Source organism: Neolamprologus multifasciatus, chromosome 4 (genome assembly GCF_963576455.1).
Source record: "Neolamprologus multifasciatus chromosome 4, fNeoMul1.2, whole genome shotgun sequence".
In the NCBI taxonomy this organism is placed as follows: Eukaryota; Metazoa; Chordata; class Actinopteri; order Cichliformes; family Cichlidae; genus Neolamprologus; species Neolamprologus multifasciatus.
In genome coordinates this window covers 24,658,953-24,681,524 of record NC_140442.1, presented here as the reverse complement: position 1 = coordinate 24,681,524, position 22,572 = coordinate 24,658,953, and the positions used below count along the sequence as shown (strand labels likewise).

At 43.1% G+C, this 22,572-nt stretch overlaps 1 protein-coding gene across 2 annotated transcripts in view; it reads left to right on the top strand.

The window, feature by feature from the left end:
- The window catches only part of smurf2 (SMAD specific E3 ubiquitin protein ligase 2), a 52,127-nt gene that overhangs the window by 5,131 nt on the left and 24,424 nt on the right, over positions 1-22,572 (top strand). For both annotated transcript variants that reach the window (XM_085156376.1, XM_085156375.1), the window contains 2 exons: positions 17,960-17,998; positions 19,796-19,904. In XM_085156376.1, coding sequence (XP_085012502.1) covers positions 17,960-17,998; positions 19,796-19,904 — 148 coding nt within the window. The remainder of the gene's footprint in view (positions 1-17,959; positions 17,999-19,795; positions 19,905-22,572) is intronic.

Genomic DNA, 22,572 nt, shown 5'->3' with positions numbered 1-22,572 from the left:
CAGCGTGTGTGGTTTGGGGAGATTAACTCTTCCTGCTGAGCACAGCTTCAACACCTCATATTGGTTGCTTTGTGACATTAATATTCGAACAAACAGTATTTTCCTGTATCCACATTATCCACATTATATATTATCCACTCTGTTTTATTTGGTGTCTGAGAGAATAGGGAAAATCAGCCGCGGTGTTCCCTGTTTGTACTCAAGTTTTCGACAGCAGAGATCCTCAGCCGGGGTGGCCTGTATCCGAAGGGGATTCGTTCTAGAGATACCAGTAGGGTACAGAGCTCATAGTCCTTTGAGAAGCAAAGCAGACCACTCATGATCCATCCTGGTAGCTTATCTATAGCTGTTATTTGGGGAGTAATTTTTTTTTTTACATTTCGATCCAGATGTTGAAGCTGTGTGACAGATATTTGGGAATGTCAGTGCGGCCGTTTGAGCTCTTGTTGGCAGAGTTGGGACCACAACTGAGACAATTCAGGTCCCCGAGATGCTCAAGTCTGACACGCAGGCCCTCTATGTGCCTCAGACTTCCTGTATTGGAGGTTGCAGGCCTTTATACCTTTTATTTGACAGCACCACTAGTGGCCACGACAGTGGAGTTATCGAAGGCAGAATCAAACCAGTGTTGACCCAGACAACAATCTAGATGAATAAATGGGACTAAAGGCCAAATCGGAGGGGGAAAAATGCACTGCTTTTCTCAAGCTTGTGTGGTTGCCTCACATGTAGGTTGTGCCGCCTCATCTTCTGACCCATTTAAACACTAAACACACACACAGATGTACATCTTTTGCACTGTGTGTCAATTGGCCCTCCAGGTAGAGAAGGATGATCATGTCTGCTGTTATCTTGAGACAGGGACTACCTCCATACCTATGTTTTATGCAGTGTATGTGCTGGAAGCCACGGTTAATTACAGTTTTTAAAGAATTTAGATTAGCAGGGTATATTCAGGGTCCGGGATGAGTCAGATCAGGATCGCTACACTCCGGGATCGCACTAGTAGTGTGGCTTCTGTGGGCCTGACAGGGCAAAAAAAAAAAAAAAAAGAGTGCACAGAGTGAGACCATCTCTTTGGCCTTTGGAAAAATGCTAATCCTTCAGGGTGGTTTGGGGAAGACCTTCAAAGGCCTGCTCTCTTAACCTGCCTGTGGTGGTTAATGGGCTTGAATTGGATTAGTGGTGAGTGTGAGGGAGGGACGTTCCAGTGAAAACTAAACAGATTCTCGCCCGCAGGCACTTCTCCTATCATCCCCTGCATAGCTGTTATACATGCTGTCAATCCCAAAAGCCCAACCCTCCCAACCCCAGCTCCATTTCTTGCCTACTTCCCAAACTGGTCCTCCCTTTGAAGTTAGAAACTCCACTTGAGGGTATTTTTTCCATTAGAGAGTTGCATGCATAACCAATATCAGTCCAGAACCCTGTTTGACTTTAGATGCCCTTGCATGTCTAAAAGAAGTGTATACTGAAGAACAGTATCCATCAGATATTGTGATTATATCTTATTTTACTGACAATTTGAGGGTAACTTGGGTCAGAATCACCCATGTGTGTATGAAGCTCGAGTTGTCTTTCACCTGATGGTCAGGGTGTCTGCGATTATTTATTTATTTTTATCACTCAGCAGCTTGCCCAGGTGAGATCACTCAGCACGTTTGCACAAAGTCTCATTAGCACTGATAAACATCGACGCATGCAGGGGTCATTTCGCTTTCCTTAGAAACAGAGGCGGAGGTGAGTTCATGCCCTGCTATCTGACGGAGGTGGTTGGTGGGTGGGGTGAGTAACCTGAGATTAATTCTTCAACGTGCTAGGTTGACTTTAAACTCTGATGGACGGGGGTTGACAAGATTATCTGTGTAACTCTGACTAACTTTAAGCAGATGGGGTGCTCTTTAGTCTCCCAGTGTTACCAGCTGTTGGTGGTGGTGGTGTTGGTGCTAAAGCCACAAGACGCCAACAGCTGACTGGAAATGTCTGTTCATGCCTTAGCCTGACGTTTGAGCCCCCTTGAGTGCTCTTAGGAGACATGATCAGAAGAGAGATGTTTATATTCACACCAGATCGCATTTCCAATGGCATCTCCTCTGAAGCTGAGAAAATACACCACTGGATTCCTGTGCAGTAAAAAAATCTGACTGCATACGCACAGACAAGTAACTATGATATTTTAGCAGCGGCGCTTGCCTCAGAGTTAGAAAAATCCTAAATATGTGCAGAGGCTCGTAGTTACTCACTATGCCCCGTCTACTCTCGAATGACTGTCTGGTTGATAAGCGTTGCGGTTTCCTTCGCAGGAAGTCACTTAAGAAATCAAACTCGAGATCCAGCCAAAACTGGGAGTGCCTGATGAGTCAGCGCTCGGGCAGATGCTACAGACACTGAACTCACTCATGTTTACAGATGTAGTCTGATATCTGCTTTTAACCCATATTATTACAGGCAAAGTGTTTGATGTACAAATGGCTTAAGACTAAAAGCACTTTTTTAAAAAGACCAATACAAACCAATACAGCAGGAGACTTGTGCACTAATTGTGTAGGCATACTTAATTATAGATAAACACGTCTAAGCATGTCTTTGAAGTGTCTGCATACCTATGCACTTTAGTAAGTATTGGAAAAATGGGTTAAACTATATGGAATGTGCATTTGATGCCTTGAGCTAGGCGCTTTTCTAAACATGAAACAGGAAATCATCAAGTAATCAGGGCCCTGCAGTGCGTGCCTACTCATTATTTAGTCAGCACAGTTTCTTTCATCTACTGACCAAACAGGACTCCGTTTAAATTGTTCTCTCTGTAGCCACATTGGGTTGTAAAATCTCTGCCACTGTTGCCACACGGTTGTTGTTTTTGAATTATTCCAGGCCTGTATTGACCGCCACTGGTATTGCTGGTATATAGTGCTGTTAACCCCCTCATCTGCGCTGGGTCTAATATTTTTTTCTGGTTGATACCAACTTCGGATTCTAGTGATGCAACCAGCCACCAACGGTGCTGCTTTTTCCCTCTCAACCAAAATATTTCTTTTTGCAGAGCAGTCCAATGCAGAAAAACGATTATCAGCAACAGGCTTGCAGAGTTTCCTGCACACAGACTTTATTTTATTGTAGGCAGCAAAGTATATTTGGTGACTCATCTTAGCAATTTTTCCAACTGTCTGAGAGAGCAATTCTATCTGCACTCGGTTTACCGGTGGATGATTCCCCCCCCCCTTCCCCCCAGTCTTATTTTAAAAGTTCAGCTAGCCCTGGCCTCTCCATCTCGTATTTCTGCTGTCTCTCCAGAGAGCTTCTCATCCCACGGTCAGACACGGTTCAACTCCACCATCTTGCACTGCAGCTGGTGATTGTACTTTGGCTCTTAAAATCCTGAACCTGCAGCCAGTGGAGAGCTGTATGCACGAAGCTCACCGAGGTTGCAGAGCAGAGCAGGGGCTTCCTTGGCCAGCTCCAGTCTAAGGTGATGGCGTCTCTCTGCAGGATGAGACAGACTGTGCCTTATGCTGTTTCATTATTCATTTACAAGCTGTCAAATTCTACTTTATTAAGATATTTTATTTTGGCTGCTGTAATACAGGGATTTCTCAACTTTTGAGCTAAAGCATATCGTCTCATATTTAACAAAAAACAGGAGCATCTTAAACAAGTATTACTTTATAATTTAGAAAAGCACGGGTGTGCCTCGTTTCTTGCACACATGGATGCCCTCACAAATGGTTTCAGCATGGCTAAATTTGGGTCAGACATGATGACGCATGTCCTGTTGACACATGTCAGGCACTTTAAACGCGACTCGCAGCGCATTGTAAAAGCCGTTTATGCACCTGCACACAGCGGCATTCGGCTCTAGTCAATGCTGACAATTACTATTAATGAACATGTGATGTCACAGCGTTAGTCGGACATTGCTGGCGTGCAGCGGAGCGCTTTCATCTACGATGACCGTGCTGTTATTGTCCCGAGATCCACCCAGTGCTACGCATCCATTGGCGAAGTGCAGAAGGGAAAATATGGCATGGTGGTAATGATGTAACGGAGCTCCTAGATGAAGCTGTGAAATCATTCTTAGAAACTAAAAGTCCCCGGGAAATTTTGGAGGGAGCACGCGGTGGTCCTCAACTTCTGTTAAACAAGTTGGTACTAAGCACCCCTCCACTGCAGCTTGATCCAAGCCTCTACTCTACTCTCCTCCATTACATCAGAGCGGGCAAAGGAGCCAAGAAGCTAGAAGAGCCACGCAGCCACTCAAAACAGCTCAGGTCCAAGCCAACAGTGGTGCAAGCTTGCAGAAGCCCGAGCGGTGCCTCTGCTCTGCTCCGCTCACTGTTTTGACTTCTCACTTAGTAGTGATGGTACTGTGGAAGACTTTACTCATCTGGATGGCTCTCTGTCAAGCACATTGTAGCACACAGAGTGGAAAGAAAGAGTGATGTACTGCGCAGGGGAAGCAGGAATGCCACAGTGCCATTGTGGCATGGTTTCCCACTATTTGGGAGCTGAAAATAGGAGGGCTGGACTCCTCTGTTATGCAATTGCAGCGGACTGTATCATGGAGGGAAAAGGTGACGTGAGGCGGATGAAATGCTCTCACATTAAGAATGCTGCCAGCCTCTTTCCTCTCACGTGTGGATGTGTGTGGCAAGTTTTCTCCATGTCATAAAACAGGTTTTTTTGCAAAGGCAGATGACCTGTTTGATAATCTCCCTTTGTGCGCATCTTTGTATCGGCATCTTCTCTTTGTTTAAAGACTAGTTTGGTCAAAAGGTAATCTTAGTTCAACGTCACGAGGTCCTCTTGTGTGTTTTGACTGGGAGACCTTATGTAAGAGGAAAATGGGCTTAACGTCACTTCACAATGTGGACACACTTTCTTACGCTATATAGCTGCAATAATCATTTGTTACACCCTAAAAGCCATGTGATAGTTTTCGCGGCTGCGAGTTTGCTAGAGTCCACTTGTGTCCAAGTGATACAAATTTTGTTATCAGATGGTGAGCTCAAGGCTCCTTGTGGATGTCTGCACCCCTGCCAATGTTTTGCTACCGTACTACAAGCAACAACTACACATGCTCCCATCAGCCCAGATCCAAGCAGGCTTCAAAGAGCTATAACAGGAGCGACTACTCTTTCTCCATGGTGTCTGCAGCTGTCCATGTCCACTACAAAGTTTAATCCCCATCTGAGGAGTGTGAGGCATCACAATCATATCAGTTGCTGCTGGCCCTAAGATAACATGGGAGGGAGGCATGGGCACAATATACTGGCTTTATTGGTGTAAATAGTCCCTGCTTGTGTGCACTTTTTAATGGTCCTCTGCAATTTCATGATTTATGGCAACTTATGACTGCTGTTCTAACTTTTATTTTCTTTCGTAATGCATGGCGTGTTTCCCAAGGAGAATTTCCCCAAATGTCTTCTGTTAAACAATCCAAGCCCCCAAAAATTAGTTTACTACAATAATGGACAAAAAACAAAAACCTGAACTGGATTCTGTGGCATTGTCTTCTTTTAAAGCTCCCGTGTGTAAAATCTCCCCACTAGATGTCAGTAGATTGCAGATTGCAGTCAACTGAATTTAGTTTTCTTGTACCTCCCAATGCAAGTGCATATTCCTTGCTACAGTGGCGGCTGTAGGACAAACAGTTCTGGCTACCGTTCATCTGTAGTGCGTTTAGGCAGTCAGTCCGCTGTTTACCTTAGCTGGAGGTTATTTGCTCTGGAGGAGGGTGTAAAACTGTGAAAGGAGTCTGTCATCATATAGTAGTGAGCTTCACTGAGTCATCGATTTGTATCGGAGATACTGAGGTGAGTTGTTGAGGATAACTTTTGTCTCAGTAAGTGCTGCTGATTTTGCTGTTGTTGGCTGCTGTTAGTGAAACTAAGCGCATCTAATTGTCAGACACTTGGCGAATAAACTTTCCTCCTTAGCTCATTCAGCCTAACATTAGCTAGTGTTGAAGTACGCCGACTTCACGGATTCTTTTTGATGGTAGCGATCAGGTCGAGACTCTTACTTCCAAAACCAGATGTATTTATTTGCGCTTCACAATAAAATACGGATGCATCCGGAGACCTAGCTAACTAGCCTGCTTCTGCTACGTTTAGCGAGGTCTGGATCACAACCGGAAGTCAACACAATCTTATGGGTTCGGTGTCCCACCCATTGTACCACCCCCTTCAACTGTCCTGCCTCCGGTCTACCCCACCTCAGCACTATAAATAAAATCCTCTAAGTTTAAACTTAGCTCTGTAATCCTCTATACCTACAATGAAAAAAATATACCATCATGTCCCACAAGCACCCCTGTTGTTATCAGCTGCTCGGAGACGGTACGGTATCATGTCTAACCTGCTGACAATAAGTAACTGTGACAATAGATGCATGTTTTCGTGTTTTTAAAGCCTTGACTTTAATTCAGGAGATGAGGCTTGAGGTGAGGTTTTATCTAGATGTCTCTTTGTCTCCTGTCCTTCATGTTTTCACTTCTTTGGTAAAGGGGACTTTTCATATCATTAATCACAGGCATGATCCTTCATGTCTTGAATCTAAAAGTGTAGACACAAATTAATATTAATTAATATACTAGTTTTGTATTCCTAAAGTGTGGTTAGATGGAACAGTGATGTCGAATTCAAAATGGCGGTGCAAGATGTTGACTTCCACAAATTGGCGCCTGCTTTTAAACAGGAGTAGTCTGTTATTCCAGTCACTGTGATTGTTGCTGTGAGACATAAACATTAATACAGTCACTTCCTTTGCTCATTAAATCTCAAATGTCACCAAAGAAATATTGGTGAGAGCAGCCAGCGCTTAAAATAAAACCAGAGCTTATCTTCCCACCTAATGACTCACCTCGACTGGTTGCCCAAACATTAACAATATCATATAATCACTGGAATTTAATACATCCTTTTCTAACTACGTCACATCATTTGTGTTTTAATGCCACCTGGAAGAACAGGTCTTCGCTTCCTCTGAGCGTCTCAAAACATTTCACGAGTGCTCTCATTACTTTTCCAGCAGGTGCTGAGTGTGATGTATGATGATATATGGCTTCTCATAGTCACGGCCTTTTATCCTTTTTATGAAAAGAAGCTCTGGGGGGATTTTATGTCTTCTGTGGTTTTTCTTCCCTCTAATTCCATCACTTTTTTATGCTTCTGGTTACACTGATTTGGGTGCAGCAGATGTCCCCAGTCATCCTTTCCTCCTGCAACAGGAGTCCAGGGAATCTTGAGTTTTCCATCTTTGTTTGTGCCATATACAATGGATGTCACAGGGAGTTTCTTTAGTGCGTCTCACTGTTGCTCATTTGTTGACATCGGTCTTTCCCCACCATGCTCAAGACACGTGCAACTTGAAAGTTTACCTTTTCTGTTTTTCTCTCCGTTTAAAATGATTCATGGGGATATTATGTTGTTCTTTTTCCTTTCTAATTTTCAAAACCCTTGAAATTGCAGGTCTGTTTGGAGGTTTTTAAAGAGATTTTCCTGGCAGCTAGCTGTTCCATGATCCCTCTGCTACCAGTGACTTTAATATCTGTATAATGTGACCAGAGGTCTTATCAGATTTGCATATTACATAAGTGGATTTACTAAGATGTAAAAACCTGCCAAAGCAAAGTTATTTCCCAGTACCTACAAGTCAGTTTGTCTCAACCACATTTCCATAGTTAGTCTGTACCCCATGTAGAGTTGGACGGAGCTCCTGAAATTCTACCCAGCTTCCTCACTCTACTCTGCCTGACTGCAGTTTAAGGGCTAACGTTTAAGTGGTGGAGCCAGGTCTTTAAAAAGTAACCCACTTTGTTATAAACAGGGAAGCAGTGAATGAGCTCGGTAAATAGGTGGTGCGGTTGCCTCTGTGGCAAACATACTGCCCTTTAAAGCAGGGTCTTAAAGCAGGCCTTCTTTTCTCTTTTTTAAAATTTTGCATCAGCCTGAGAGATAATTAGACTCTTCAATGTTTCATCCATCATATTTATACTATGGAAAAGATGAGAAATGAAATGGAATTTTGTACATTTTTAGCATATTGACTGGAATTCTCAGTTTCCCAGGCGACTATGCCCCCGTCAAGGAATCTAGTGCCGGTTAAATCCTATAATGCTGTTCCTTGAGACATCTGCCATGTTGGACGTGATGCAAACACGGGTTTCTGGCTCTCACCAGGTGAAATTGGTTGCAAAGAAACTGAACCACAAACCTCCTGGTGATTAGTTAGTTGTTAGCAGGTCGCCTGCAGTGTTTTGTTCTTGTTTTTTCTCCTCATGCTGGTTTGCAAACACCCGCCAATTACTAGCTGAGCGGTACGGAATCTTGAGAAATGGGACAAACTTGAATTGGAAACGGTTTGCCTTCAAAGTAAAAGATGTTCCTCAGAGCTGCAGCTAACATGTGCACGGTTTTTGCAGCGTGTTGGGGAATGTACATTTTTCCTAAGCGACAGGCGGGTCCCCGAGGGGAAAAAAGGTCACTGAATAGTCTGTAGGCCTGTATGGGTGGGGCTTTAGTGATTACTTTCCCTGATATATTTACTACCAGGTTACATGTCGATTAGCAGAGTCCTGTGCCCTCCTTGGTAGTCGCTTCAATCGCTTGCTGGGAAGTTGAGAGAAGATGATCTCAGGTCCCGCCCACTTTGCCTTGTTTGCGGTCATTTCCCCTGTAGTTGCTTGAAGTCTAAACAAGAACTCGAGGACTTCCTTATGCGTGCCCATTATGGGTTTAATCTTTGTGGAACATTAGAAACACAGTCTTGGATTAGTTTCTCTAGCTCTCTAGTTCCTCGAACTGTGTTGTCAAAAGAGCAATTGGATACATCACAGAGTCATTTCTCTTCAAAATGAACTTGGACTTGTTCCTGCTGGACTGTGCGTTATTTCCTCTTTGTATCAGGCTCGATAGCTGCATGCCAGCGAGCCTGTCTCGCATGGAAGCTCCGGTACCCAGCTAATATCAGCTTCCCTTTGCTGCAGTTACAGTGATAGTGGTCTGAAGACATGGTGTTCAAGACTAAACATTACCCAGCATGCTGTCATTGGAGACGTATAAGGAAGATTAGCAATGAGCCGTCAGAATTCTTCATCTTGGCTTTCTCCCTCCGTTTAGGTTTAAAATCCCACAAAGGTTAGGGAGGAGTGGAAAAGGGAAAAGGAAGCCCTTTGTTTATAGAAGAACAATGCGGCGCATGAGAGTGCATGGCGCTGGGCCTGCAGTCAAAACAGGGCAGACAGGCAGAGGAAAGGTCTGGGTCTGGACGAGAGGGGAGGAGGAGATGGGGGGGTAATGCTACTCCCTGAAGATGTGACAGACTGTCTGGCGATGCTGGGTCAGTGCACTGAACTGGAGGGACCAGGTGGACAGGAAGCGATGATCAGAATGTGGTCAACCTGAGTTGGCAGACCTACGGGGATTTCACGCAACCAGACGATCTGCTCATGCTCTCCATCTTCCTTTTAGCAGCCTACTTTTCCAGACTTTTTTTTTTTTAACTCATGGATAGGGATGGGAATGGTGGAATATTACCAGGCGGTTGTCTCTGTTCCCACACCCCCATTTCCTCCACCTCATGGGCTCTAGTGTAATGGTTAACCGCAGAGCAACAGACTAGAGGCAGTGCGAGTCCTCTTTTTCTTTTTTTTCTTCCCTCTACGGCATTGTGTTCCTTTCCCATGCTTTGTTGTGTTGCTTTGAGTGAATGTAACCATTATAGTTCCTACATATGTTTAGCTCACAACAGACCAAAGTCAATTCCTAGTCCTGACCAGCATTCACTACCACGACCTCCACCCTCCCCACCTCCCCTAGACATCACGTGACCACTCCCTTCCCAGGTGTTTGGCTTGCGTCTGGTGGACTTCATTGATTCGTCTGCACAGTAGGGCTCTTTGTGTACCAGCCTGTGAGAAACTGTGCCCATCCTCTCCCCACAGGTGGGACTTTTTAAACGTCACCCCCAAGGCCTCCATCTTTGCCCGCATGGAGCGGCTGTCGCCACTCTGCGTATTTGATTTTTATTAAGAGACAGGCCGGCAAAGGAAGGAGCTAAGTCAATGCAAGCCGATAATCAGTTGTATGCTGTGTTTGTTTAGCTTTCCCAGCTGTCCTTGGGGGGGTTGGGGATGGGTGGGGGGAGGGAGGGAACAGCTCTGTTTGGGCTGTAATGTGAAAAGCCATTATGTGACTAATAAGTTGCAGTCAGCCGAGGCGTTTCCACTCGCTCACTGAGAAATTAGGTTTTGGTTTTTTTTGGAGGTACTCTGTAAATCTACAGGTGAGTGTTGGGTGACATAGCATCTTGATTTTGATTGTTTAAGATGTTTTTTTTCCCTCTGCCTGCAATCCTCAAATAATTTTTTTACCCAGTTCTTTGTGGTTTATTAAAATAAGAAAGTAAAATGGGCTCTCAGGCTAAGAGGTTGTAGCTTTTTTATCAGATGCAAGGAAGTGAAACTTATGATCCACTTTCAGGACAGGAAGATGGGGACGGCCAAACAGTCTGAAGTGACACATCACGACTTTACCCAAAAAAAAAAAAAATCCCACTCAAAGGGAGAAATTCGAATGACAGATTTCCGACTACTGTGGAAAAAGCGCACATGCCCACTTGTCGTTCCTATCCAGTCGTTCGTCGTGGTGTGAAAGGCTCACAGCCTCGTGATTGTAATGTTGTAATGTCTGTACCCATATCGTGCTGCGAGTGTCTCAGTGGCATTCATCCTGTCTGTAGTCTCCGCAGTGGTGTCCCCCCCCATCAGTCCTATCAGTCAGCGCCGCAGTTACTGGCTGTGTGAGCCGCTGCGACCGGAATGAGAAACACAGGCAGCACAGAGAAACCCTTCTCTCAGCTTTGCCTCGATACTTGCCGTCGCTATGACGACAGAGGATTTTAGATGGGCCCGAGATGCGAGGGGTTATTTGATGCTTTTCCGGAGTGAGCGACTGTGTGCCTATGTGATAGAAGAGCAAGTCAGGAACAGTCGCGTGACGATACAGTCGTCCCATAGATTGCGTGTGTGTGTGTGTAAAATGTAAAATGCAGATAATGGTTCGCTCAAATAAAAAAAGATTAATATTTAAATCAAAAAAAGTGTTCTACGTACCAGAGCTACAACATTTACTCTGATAGCTCATCAGTAAGTCCTTAATCAAATTGATCATCTTATTTAAACAATCACTTCAGTGAGTTAAAAAAGTGTCACAAATATCTCTAGTTAGAGCTTTTCACATGTAGTGACTTTTCATTCTTTATTCATACTGGGGTTTTTTAATCTAATCATACATTTTATTAAATTGAATACAAAATCAACACAGAACAAGGATGTTCAAAGACACTGACTAGCACTATATTGCCAAAGATATTTGGCATCTCGTCTGCCTTCACACACATGAACTTGAGTGACATCCCCTCTCAATCCATAGAATGGATTAATGTGATGTCGTCCCACCCTTTGCAACTATAACAGATTCATGTCTTTTGGGAAGGCTTTCCATGAGGTTTAGGAACGTTTATGGGAATTTTTGACCATTCTTCCAGAAGCACATTTGTGAGGTCAGACACTGATGTTGGACAAGATGGCCTGGCTCACAGTCTAATTCATCCCAAAGGTGTTCTGTTGGGTTGAGGTCAGGACTCTGTGCAGGCCTGTCAAGTTCTTCAACACCAAACTCGCTCATCCGTGTCTTTATGAACCTTACTTTCTGCACTGGTGCACAGTCATGCTAGAACAGAAAGGGTCCATCCCCAAGATGTTCCCACAAAATTTGGAAGCACTCCTTCCAAAACCTAAGAAATAGTCTGGCACAAGTCACTAAGCCATTCCATTCTTATTCACTATATAGACTGATTCTTATATAGCGCTTTTCTACTCGGAGCGCTTTAGACAACATGCCACATTCACCCAATCACACAAGCACTTCTTCTATGCTTTTAATTGCTTACTAACAAACATTCACACTCATTCATACTCCAATGGATGCATCAGGGTTAGTATCTTGCCCAAGGATACTTAGATGCAGACTGGAGGAGCCAGGAATCGAACCACTAACCTTCCGATCAGTAGATGACCTGCTCTATATATTTTAGGATTAATATTACCTTCAAAAGATTATGGAGTTAACACTGTGTCTGTCTAAAATCTTTTAAAAAAAAGAAAGTGCATTATAGCCATGGAATAGTCTGGCTGGCCTCTGAAATGTAAGAAAGTGAAGTCTGTTCTTTTCTTCTTTTTTTTTGTGGGGTTGGATCTTTGCATCAGGCCTTTCTTCCAGCTTTATGTACATGGAGAAAGAACACATGATTACATTTATCTGTGTGTGAGCTCAAGAAAGCCCGTCAGCGGTGACCCAGAAAAATAGCAGATTTACGATGTTACCCTGTAGGTGAGAGCTCGCCCACTTACTTTACTTAGAAAAGGTGTCGGTCATCATCACCCCATCCTGTAATGACATAAATTTGGATGAAAAGCCATTTCACTTAAAGCCATTACATAAACCTTTTGCATAAGAGGAAAAGAACCTGTTTCTCTGTATGTTGGGTCATTTAGCTACTGATGATGTATGGTGTCTCTACAGGGGGTTGAGCATTGCAGAGGCTCCCCAGTTAAATCTGTAGGCCATGCCAAAAGCATTGAGGGGAATGCCCAGTCATGAACTCACAATAACGGCAATAAAATAACTGTGTGTAAAGCCGCAGGGGTTGGGCTCTGGGGGTGGATGAAATTTGCCTAGAACGTACTTGATGTTTATCAGGCTGTTTTGATTGAAACCACTGTGTAGTCTTGCATAAACCTCGCAGACGGTGCCTCTGGATTGGCAGACTGGCGTATTGCGGTCTGTTAAAGAAGGGTGTGTGCCTGTTACCAGGTTATCCCTCTCTCCACCTTCTCTGGTAGACACCATGGCAGGATACTGGAAGGGTGACCAATAGGTGTGATTGAATCAAGGTAGTAACACACCCTCTCACTAGTGATGGAGGTGTGTCTGGCAGGTTGCCAATCCAGTCTACATGCTTTATAGACTTGGAGAAGGCTTATGACGTGGTTTCTCGAGGGATTCTATGGGAAGGTGCTTTGGGAGTGCCCTTTCACATCCCGTCTGCAGCGTTAAACGAGACCTGTTAATTGTGGTTGTTGGACTTTGCCAAGGCTGTACTTTGTCTCCACTCCTGCTTGCCACTCCTGCTTGTGGTCTTTAGAGTGTAGGCTTCCAGGCAAAGCTATAGTGAGGAAAGCATCTGACATAAGGATCAGTAGGTCACACCTCTGCTTTTTGCTTACCCAAAGGGCTGAAAGAACAAGACTGAGACTACAGGTGGCTCAATTTTCTTTACCGGGCGGTTGGAAAAAATCCAAAACTAGATGAGAACTTCAAAAATTCAGCAGGGGCTCATGACGCACCCCAAATTAAGAGGAGCTGGTTAAGTTGGTTCATCCTTGTTTGATGCTCTACCAGGCATGGTCAGTAGGGTTCCCTGGGGCTCAGTCTAGGTGTTACATAATTGTTTTTCCTTCCTAGAATGGGACTTCGGTGGGATAACTTCTCACATAAGCTGTTCATGTAAAGACTGCTGCTGCTGGTGGTGGTGGTGGGGGGGAGAGTGCCAAACAACTCTCTGTATCATTTAGCTAGCTTAGGAGTAACAAGCGATTCCTCAGGAGGAGCTATCTGGAAATAGTTTGCTCAGGGTAGTGCTGCTTCCCATGTAGTTATGGCAACTTTCAATTGGATGACGGAGTTGGAGGATGGATGTGTGGATGAATATGTAGGAGGACAAATTTCATTTTCTCATCAACATTGAGCTTTGTTGAGTTCCTTTCTACACTTTGCACTCTCCTGCCTGACAGAACCCACGCTCAGCTCCTCCCCCCGTGTTTATTTATTTGATGTTTTTTCAGGCTAGAATCGGAGGATCACAGCACTTACAACAATCTCATTAGAGAAACTTTACAAGCTGGAGGTGTGTGAAATTCAGAGTTTGTGAAGAGTGACGGTGATTGTCAGAGCGAAGGCGGCAGCCACCCTTAGAGAAGTTTCATGAAACTAAATGAAGCCAGTGCTTTTGCAAAGTGTGACAGTCGTTTCAAACCAAGGGTCCCAAAAACCCAGCCTGCCCTTTATGTTACCCCTCTGGGAATCCTTTGATTTCTCAGCACTCGCAACATCAATCACTTCGCTTCACAAAGACAGAAAGACTTTGCTGATACCCTCATTTGAAGCCTTTGGGTTAACTAAAGGAAATAGTGCGCTCAGTGGCTGGCAGTTCATTTGTTTGCATGTAGACGTTGAGAAGGTCAAAGCTGCTGTCACGTTGAACTTTAGAGTGGCTGTTTCCTGGAATCAGGGCATATCAGAACTGGCAATCCTTTCATTCCGTTGTGTCTTGTGGCTGTCTGATCACACACATTATAATCCTTCTAGTGTTGCAAAATCTGTAAAATAATGCTCCACTTAGGTTTATGTACATTTTTGCTTTTTCTAATGACTGTGTTTGGATGGATGGCTGGATGTCACTCCATCCTGATTGATGTCCTTTCTCTCTCCTTCTCGCTGCACAGCAGCATCAGACCTAACTGGCTCTCTCGCTGCTATTGTCTCTGTGCATCAACCATTCCAGCGGTTTTTCCCTCCGTTTTCTGTTTTCAGCTGTCGTTCGGCCCCTTTTATTTTTCCATAAGAAGCCTATATAGGTATAATTGTAGCGTTGCCTTCCTGTTCAGTGGCTAGTTGAGTGCTGCTTATGGCACTTACACAAGGGTCTGCAGCTTTTGCAGGCTGTGGTTGTCTTGCCTTTCCCTGGAATGGATCTCATAGGGTCCTAACTCTTGCTCCTTTGGGCCTGGACTATAATTAAATGTTTTGTTGTCTATACATTTCCTTGCTGAAGAGTCATATTTCTCAGTCTTTTGCTATTCATTTCCTCAGTCATGTTACAGTCTAATCAACTGTCTGAATTCATTTCACTATACTGGATGTTTTTGGAGACACCATCACCTGTTACCTCAGTCAGCCCTTTAGTGCACCATGCACACACACAAACCCATGCATTCACTCCCCAGTACTTGTTAATAATTAATTAGATCACTGGAGTTGGAGAGGAGAGTGATGTGTCTCGGGGAGCATGCGTGTGCTCACATGCTTTCCTCTGTGTTCAGGAAGAATGTGACCGAATGTGATGTGTACCAGATGTTTTAGAAATGAGGTGGGTTTCGCTGGAACGTAATGCATTCCCAGGGATGTTTGCGGAAAGAAATTCTTCCTCATCTGTCGAGCATGTTCTTTAACCCCCCCTCCCCCCAACACACACACACACACACACACACACACACGATGGCTGTTTTTAGTATCACGTGCATGCTCACTTGTGTCACTTGTGTGTCTTTCAACACCATAAAGCTGATTGTCGGTTCCTTTCATTTTGTCCATGCAGCATGTCAATAATATGGCTTTCTCCTTCTGATTTCTTGTGGTAAAATTATTTGAGCTCAAACCAGACTCAGATTCAGACTGATGCTTGACATGGTGCACGTTTGAGTATGTGCGGCATGGGGGAGAGGAACAGGCAGTTCTGCTGCAGGCTTGAATGGCACAACCTGCAGCCCTCTCACCTTAAGAACTAACCAAGCCAACTTCTTCAAAGTGAATGAGGGGCAGGAGCACAGAAGCCTGAATCAAATACATGTGAAGCATTGCTTAGACCAGTCTGTTGCTACTATCACAGTTTTTTATATACATCCTGGTGGGAAAAAATGCAGTTACAACAGCAATGATGAGTGTTTTTTATATATATATATATATATATATATATATATATATATATATATATATATATATATATATATATATATATATATATATATATATATATATATATATATATATATAATAAAGATTTTAAAAAGAGTTGACTACATAAGAGAAAACATGCCGACATTTACACTGTGTCCTAGCATGACAGTTCAGCACCACCCCAACTGTCCTCTAAAATTTGCTTTTCTTTTTTCCTTATTTTTCTGTACTTTTAAAATTTGCATTTGTTAGCTGTTATGAATGCCAACACTAATATACTGGCTATTAGTTAACTGAAGCCCAACCTTGATGTTGGGGCTGAAATATTGGTCGGGCTTTACGTTTTTAAACAATACTGAATTTGATGACATTCATAGAAGTAGTATTTATTTTAAATTGCACTGGAATGCATTAGTTTTAAGTAGGTTTACATAATACTAGGATTTGAGAAAACAATTTACAACATTATATTTGTTATATTATTTGTCCTTCCCTCATCACCCTACTGGTTGCGGCAGATGGCTGTCCCTCTCCAAATCTGCTTCTGCTTCTTCCTGTTAAAAGGGAGTTTTTCCTTCCCACTGTCACCACGTGCTTGCCCATAGGAGGTTGCATTGGGTTGCCTCTGTATTATTGTTGGGTCTTTACCTTACAGTATAAAGCACCTTGAGGTTAATAGTGTTGTGAACTGAATAGAATTGAATTAAAGGAACTTAATGGCTTCTCAGGAGCCATACTTAGTATCTCCTCAGGTGCTTTTGAGGACTTGAGTTTCAAGTTTCGAGCTCTGCACTCTGTACACCATTTTACGCAGTAAGAGCCGAGCATCCAAATAAAGTTACAAGCAGCAAAACAGATTCTGGAGTAGACTGAACTTTAAATGACAACATTTACCCTGTGTAGTGTTTAATTAACAAAAAGAGGCAGAAGTGAGATTAGTTACTTTGTGTCATACTTTGCATCAGCTAACCATTTCTTTTTTGGCACAATTTCTTCAAAATAAAACTAACTTGGTGCACTTCCCTCTGTACTAATAGTGACTGAATCATAAACCAGACTTTCACTGTTTTATGTTTGTATTACTTTGGTGTAATGTATCATCCCTCTTTGAACCCATGACTCAGCGACATCAGTGTCCAGACCAATTAGGGGCTGTTTCTCAGAAGGGCTTTATTCCTGAGAAAAGCAAAACTATTTCCATGTGCCTGACTCACCGGCTGCAACCGTGAGCTCCAGACACCCAGGTGGTTACTGAGCTTCCTAATCCATCCACACTTGCACAAGAGGGAGTAAGTGGCTCTGCCTCATCACCTCAGCAACTGCCACCAAGGCTCTCAGAGTATAGCAGTACTATCGAGTCTGCACAAATTTTGGAAGGGAGAAGGAAAGACTAAACAAACACTCACTCCTGCAGCTCAACATCATGTTATAATGAAGAGCGCAATGTGGTGTTTTTTATTATTCCTGTTTATTTTAATGACACCAAATCTTAATTGTGCTGAAGTTTCAACTTTAAACCTCCAGCAAGGGAGTTGGTCTCTCTGCTGCTGTCGACATGTGCTATAAATACGCAGTCTAATCAAAGGAAAGATTGTTTGTGTAATCTGTACCAGCCTTGGCTTGTGTTTGGCTCACAGCTGTAATGTAGTCGTTCTCAGCACACTGTTTTCCGACTCGAATCCTAAACTAGACGAATCGTTCCCTGCGGCCTACCCATGCACATTCCTGCCACTTTTCTAATCAGGGAATTAAAAGAAAATGCATAAAAATAAAAAAAAAAGATATCCACAGTTTCAGATGGAAGAAAAAAACATGCTGCAGATTTTTACCCTTAAGTTGCAAAGTTGTATATTGCAAACCAGACAGGAACACCTCCAGAATTTTTTTAGGGGTGGCCGTGTATGGGGGCCACTAAAAGTCTTGGGGCAGCACACTAAAAACAGAACAGTGCAGGGGCACAGCAGAGGGGAGGGTGTCTTCCTCTCTCGTACTCAGGTTTATTAAAATTATTACCAACATAGGACAGTCTTGCCAGGGATCAGGGGCCAGCAAATTTTGGGGGGTGGCCAGTGTCCCCCTTGGTGATGCCCCTGAAACCTGATCTTGATGGGATGAATATTAAACATATATCTAATGCTTGACTTTTTGCTTTTGTTTTTCAGTCCTCTGCGCAAAAAACCTGGTGAAGAAGGACTTCTTCCGTAAGTATCTATTGCCTTTTATTTATCTTTTCATCATAAACCTGAAAGTGGTATGAGGACACTTTGGGCTGATAAAGAGGCCACTGTTTGCAGCTATGCTAGTATTTAAACAGTTTAATTTCAACAGATTTTCTCCAAATGTTCCTAATATGCAGTGTGTTTGGTAAATTTGTCTCGTATCGTAAAATGCCTTTAAAACCCTATAAGTGTAAGTTTTGTGCAACTGTTGCTTACTAGGTTCTTCAGAATAGGTGTCAGCAAATGTCACGTTTTGGTGTGTTTGGGTCAGGCTGTCATGGTGAATGAGCATTTAAGACCCTCTGCTCGCTCAGGAGCTGAGCAAACATTCAGTTACGTGGAGAGTAGTGCTGCGAACATGGATACATATACAGACTTGGCTCTTGTGGTGTATTACAGTGTACTTATGTGAACATACTGATCCAAGCCACAACTACTTTATTTGTAGATAGGAAAACATCAATCATAGAGGCCAGGCGCTTTTTGTGAAATAGTCACAAAAAAGTCTGTTTTGTGCTCAGGCACAATTTTTCATGACAGCATGGCTTTAACATGTATTGTATTGTCTGCAGCTTGTATTTTGCCCAGACAAAGCAGGGATGTGTCTCATGCTCACAAGTGAGGAGTCAATCCGATTGCAGGATGGGAGAGGCTCTCTGGAGAGCAGCTAAAAGACAGGGAGTGCCACAATAGCAACCTGGCCAGTGAGCCAGCCAGTAACCGTAGCTGGTTAGCAGCAAACTGAACTTTCAAAATAAGAGGACGGAAGATTTTCTGTTACTAAGTACATCACAGTTCTCTAAGACGGACACAAAATACAAGTCTCAAATCTAGTCATTGTGGGAAAGCTGCTCACCATCTGCGCTGCTATCATTCTATTCTGCTACATGTGCTGCAGACAGTACTAGACTGATGTAGAGTGCAGCTGGAGCCGGTAAGCTAAGTAAACGGTGTTATGACACTATTTACAAATTACCCTGATCTTTGTTTTCTCCCTATCAGAGTATTTTGGAGAACATATACAGCAGGGATGCCAAACATAAGGCCCGCGGGCCAGAATTGCCCCGGCAAAGACTCTGACCTGGCCCGCTGGCCGTGTTTGTAAAATGTTAATAAATTTTACAGCTTGTGCTACTAATAAAGAACACCTCCACGGTCTTTCATACTACACCAAAGTAATAATCAATTAAAATAACAGCTTTTGGGTTCTCCAGTGTTTTTACAATTTAAGTCCAACGAGTTGTGTTGATAGATTTATTTAATTAAATAGAGCAGAATATATTTAGCTGCGCTTCTTTCTCTTTTATTGAGATATCGTAGGGATTAAATGTGCAGCTAAACTTACGCAGACAGAAAGTGGATTTTTACTTGTCTGGCCCACTTTAGATCATGTGGCCCCTGACAAAGAATAAGTTTGACACCCCTGATATACACCTATCAGTGATAGGCTGCTACAGGCTAGTAGCTGGTCCCATATTCTCAAACTGTCCTGGAGCACAAGAACTGTAATTATCATTTGCACCATTTGTACTGTGAATTAATCATTTGTTATGTAAGGTGTCCCGTGCATCCTTGCACTGCAATGCGTTAACACCAGAGGATGTCAGTTGTCATAAGAATAGAAAAAGTTTGTGGAAGTAATAAAATGGTAATCTTTAGCCTGCCTGGACTCATCCTGCAACAGAAATCAGTGTTGTGTAGATCACTGCATGTGCATTGTCTTTGTGTCTTGTTAAACTGTTTATTCTTGTGCTGCGGCGTGCTCTTTTCTCCTCGCAGGCCTGCCTGATCCCTTTGCCAAGGTGGTCGTGGATGGTTCAGGACAATGCCACTCTACAGACACTGTGAGGAACACGCTTGACCCAAAGTGGAACCAACACTATGATCTGTGAGTCTCAGAGTCATTTTTCTTCTTCTTCATTCTTTCTTTATTTAAAACACTGAATCATTTCTGACATCTGTTTGTAAGGATTTAAAAAGTCTTCTTTGGTTTATTTGAATACCTCCCACTGCCCCACAGACTAAATCTGATTACAAACAGCAGTTTGAGGCCATGCTTGGCTTATTGCAGTGCCTCTCAATTAGCATGTCTTTCTTTTTATAACCTTGAAGTGTGAGACTTTGCCATTAACAGGATCTAAACCGATGAAAACAGCTCTTGCATCTGGCCTCTCACTTATTTAAATACTGTGTAATGACATAACCCTTCGGTCTAAAAATGTCCCTTGGAACAGTATTTAAGGAATCAGAAAAGGAGGGCCGTCTCCAATAGTATTTTCTTCCATTGACTGAAACACGTGCATGTCTTGTTGTACCCCGATTGCCTTTTTCCCAAAGATGGTGTGTCTTGCGAAAGTAACCTGGAAAAAACAGAGACAGAGCGTGAGTGAAAATGTGAGAGTGAAAGTTTCCAGTATTGGCCCAGTGTTTATCCAAGCCGTCATGCGTAGCCAACAGCGAGAGGAAGCACGTGTCTCCGTTTGTTTGGTTGCTGGGGATACAGGACCCTCTCTCTACAAGGCCCCACGCCTGTCGCATTTGACAAGAGGGAAAAAGTCACGCGCACGTACGCACACCTCGGGGATGAATTGTTGGAGCGGAGAACACAGACTCGTGGCTCAGTGGAAACGTCTCTGCTCTAATTTGTCCCGAGAGCCTGCAGATATCGTAGACTGGAATTTATGTGAAAACGACTTGGGTTTTTCTGCACCGGTGATACGTTTACCATGACTGTATCCCGTTTTACTGTCTGTGTTTATTCTCGTGGTGAACAGCAGAAGGACCCTCAGGTGGTGTGTTGGAGGAGAGCGGTTTTAATTGACTGAGAGCAGCTTCTCTGGCTGTCTGGCTGGCTCACACTTATTAAAATAGGGCCTGCAACACCTGGTGTTCCCAAAAGAGCTTAGTGCATTAAAGCTGTTGGCAGTGACTCTTTTTTTCCATTTGTTGTATGTGAGGGTGTAGAAATGATGTGTGTGTGTGCTGGGTCTTCATTTCTTGGGTATGCTGCAGAGAGCAAACTGGCCCATGATCTGTGACCCTTCAGCATTGTTGCAGGATGTTGCCAGCATGCCAAGAATAGTAGACGCAGTCTAGCTAGCTGCCTGGGTCGCACAATCCTTCTGCTTGCTCTCGGTTTCTAAAACAGATCCGTAACACTCATAGGATATGACTGAAATAAAGGAAGTCTAAGCTGAATAACTCCTGTTGGGGATTAGTAGAGGCAAGGATACTGTAATTATGAGTAATAAAACGGTTCGTCTGGAGGACCTTCATCGTTGTAGTAAGTGACGGGAAGTGCCTTCCTGCATTTTTGCACTCTTTTGTCATGCTGTCACATTTATTCAATTAGGAATCCATCAGATACAGTGTTATTAAATAATACATCTGCAATGTTAAGTGCCCTGTCTAGACTCAAATTTCTTTACACCCACCCACTTATCCATTCCCCTCCCACCGTCTGAGCTGTAATTCTGTAGAAGCGACAAGTTCAAAAGAACTAATAGCTGGCTATTCCAATTTCTCAGCTTTCCAAGGTATTACCCGTACTGTGCAAAAGTCTTCTGCCACCACTCATTTCTTTAGCTACGGTAATTTATTGAGACATGTGCAAACATACATAGTAATATAAAGGCATAAACAGAATTTGTACAATTTTGAGTGTCAATATTTGGTATGATCACTTTTATTCTGAACTCTTCCATCTTGTCATTTCTTTAATAGTCTTCAGGAATAGTCGTCTGCCTTTTCTTCCTTTCTGTTTAAATGACCCCGTACTGCTTCAGTAATGTTGAGGTCTCGGCTCTGGGGAGGCCAGTCCATGACTGATAGAAAACACCATATATAATTCTCCAGCTATGCTTTTACTACATTGGCAGTGTGTTTAAAGCCTTTGCCAGTCAGACACTTTCCTGATTGCATACATTTCTACATTCATAATTACATCAATTTTTACAAGACCCCAACATCACTGGCTCACATGCAGCCCAAACCATGACAGAGCCTCCACCATGCTTTACAGATGTACACACGTACTGTTCTCCTGACCACTTGTGTATATATTGACTAGACTTTGAATCAAAAATGTCAAATTTGGATTCATCACTTCATCAGACCTGTTGCCACTGATTTTCAGTCCAGTTTTTCTGTAATTTGACATACCTCAGCCTTTTCTCCTGCTGCTTTAAGAATAGCTTCTTGTCAGCCATTGAGTTTTTTTACTGCAACTTTTTGTGTGTGTCAGATGTTGCTTGTCCTATTTAGCTCTATCCACTGATGTTAGGTACTACTTGACTGACAAATGACTGACCTTGCAATATAATACATTATTAACTCTATAATAAAAATGGTGTATTCTATTACTTTGAGCTATTTCAGTTGCAAATCTGTCATAATTGCTTGTGTCCTTTTGGTCTTAAAATATCTTAAACACACATTTGCTAACAAAGGACCTTAAAAGATATCATCTTAAAATCAGTTTTCTGTTTTGCGAAGGTTTTTTCCCCGTTAAATCACTGGGTTAAGTGGTTTTGTTTTCGAGTCCAACTCCTGACTGT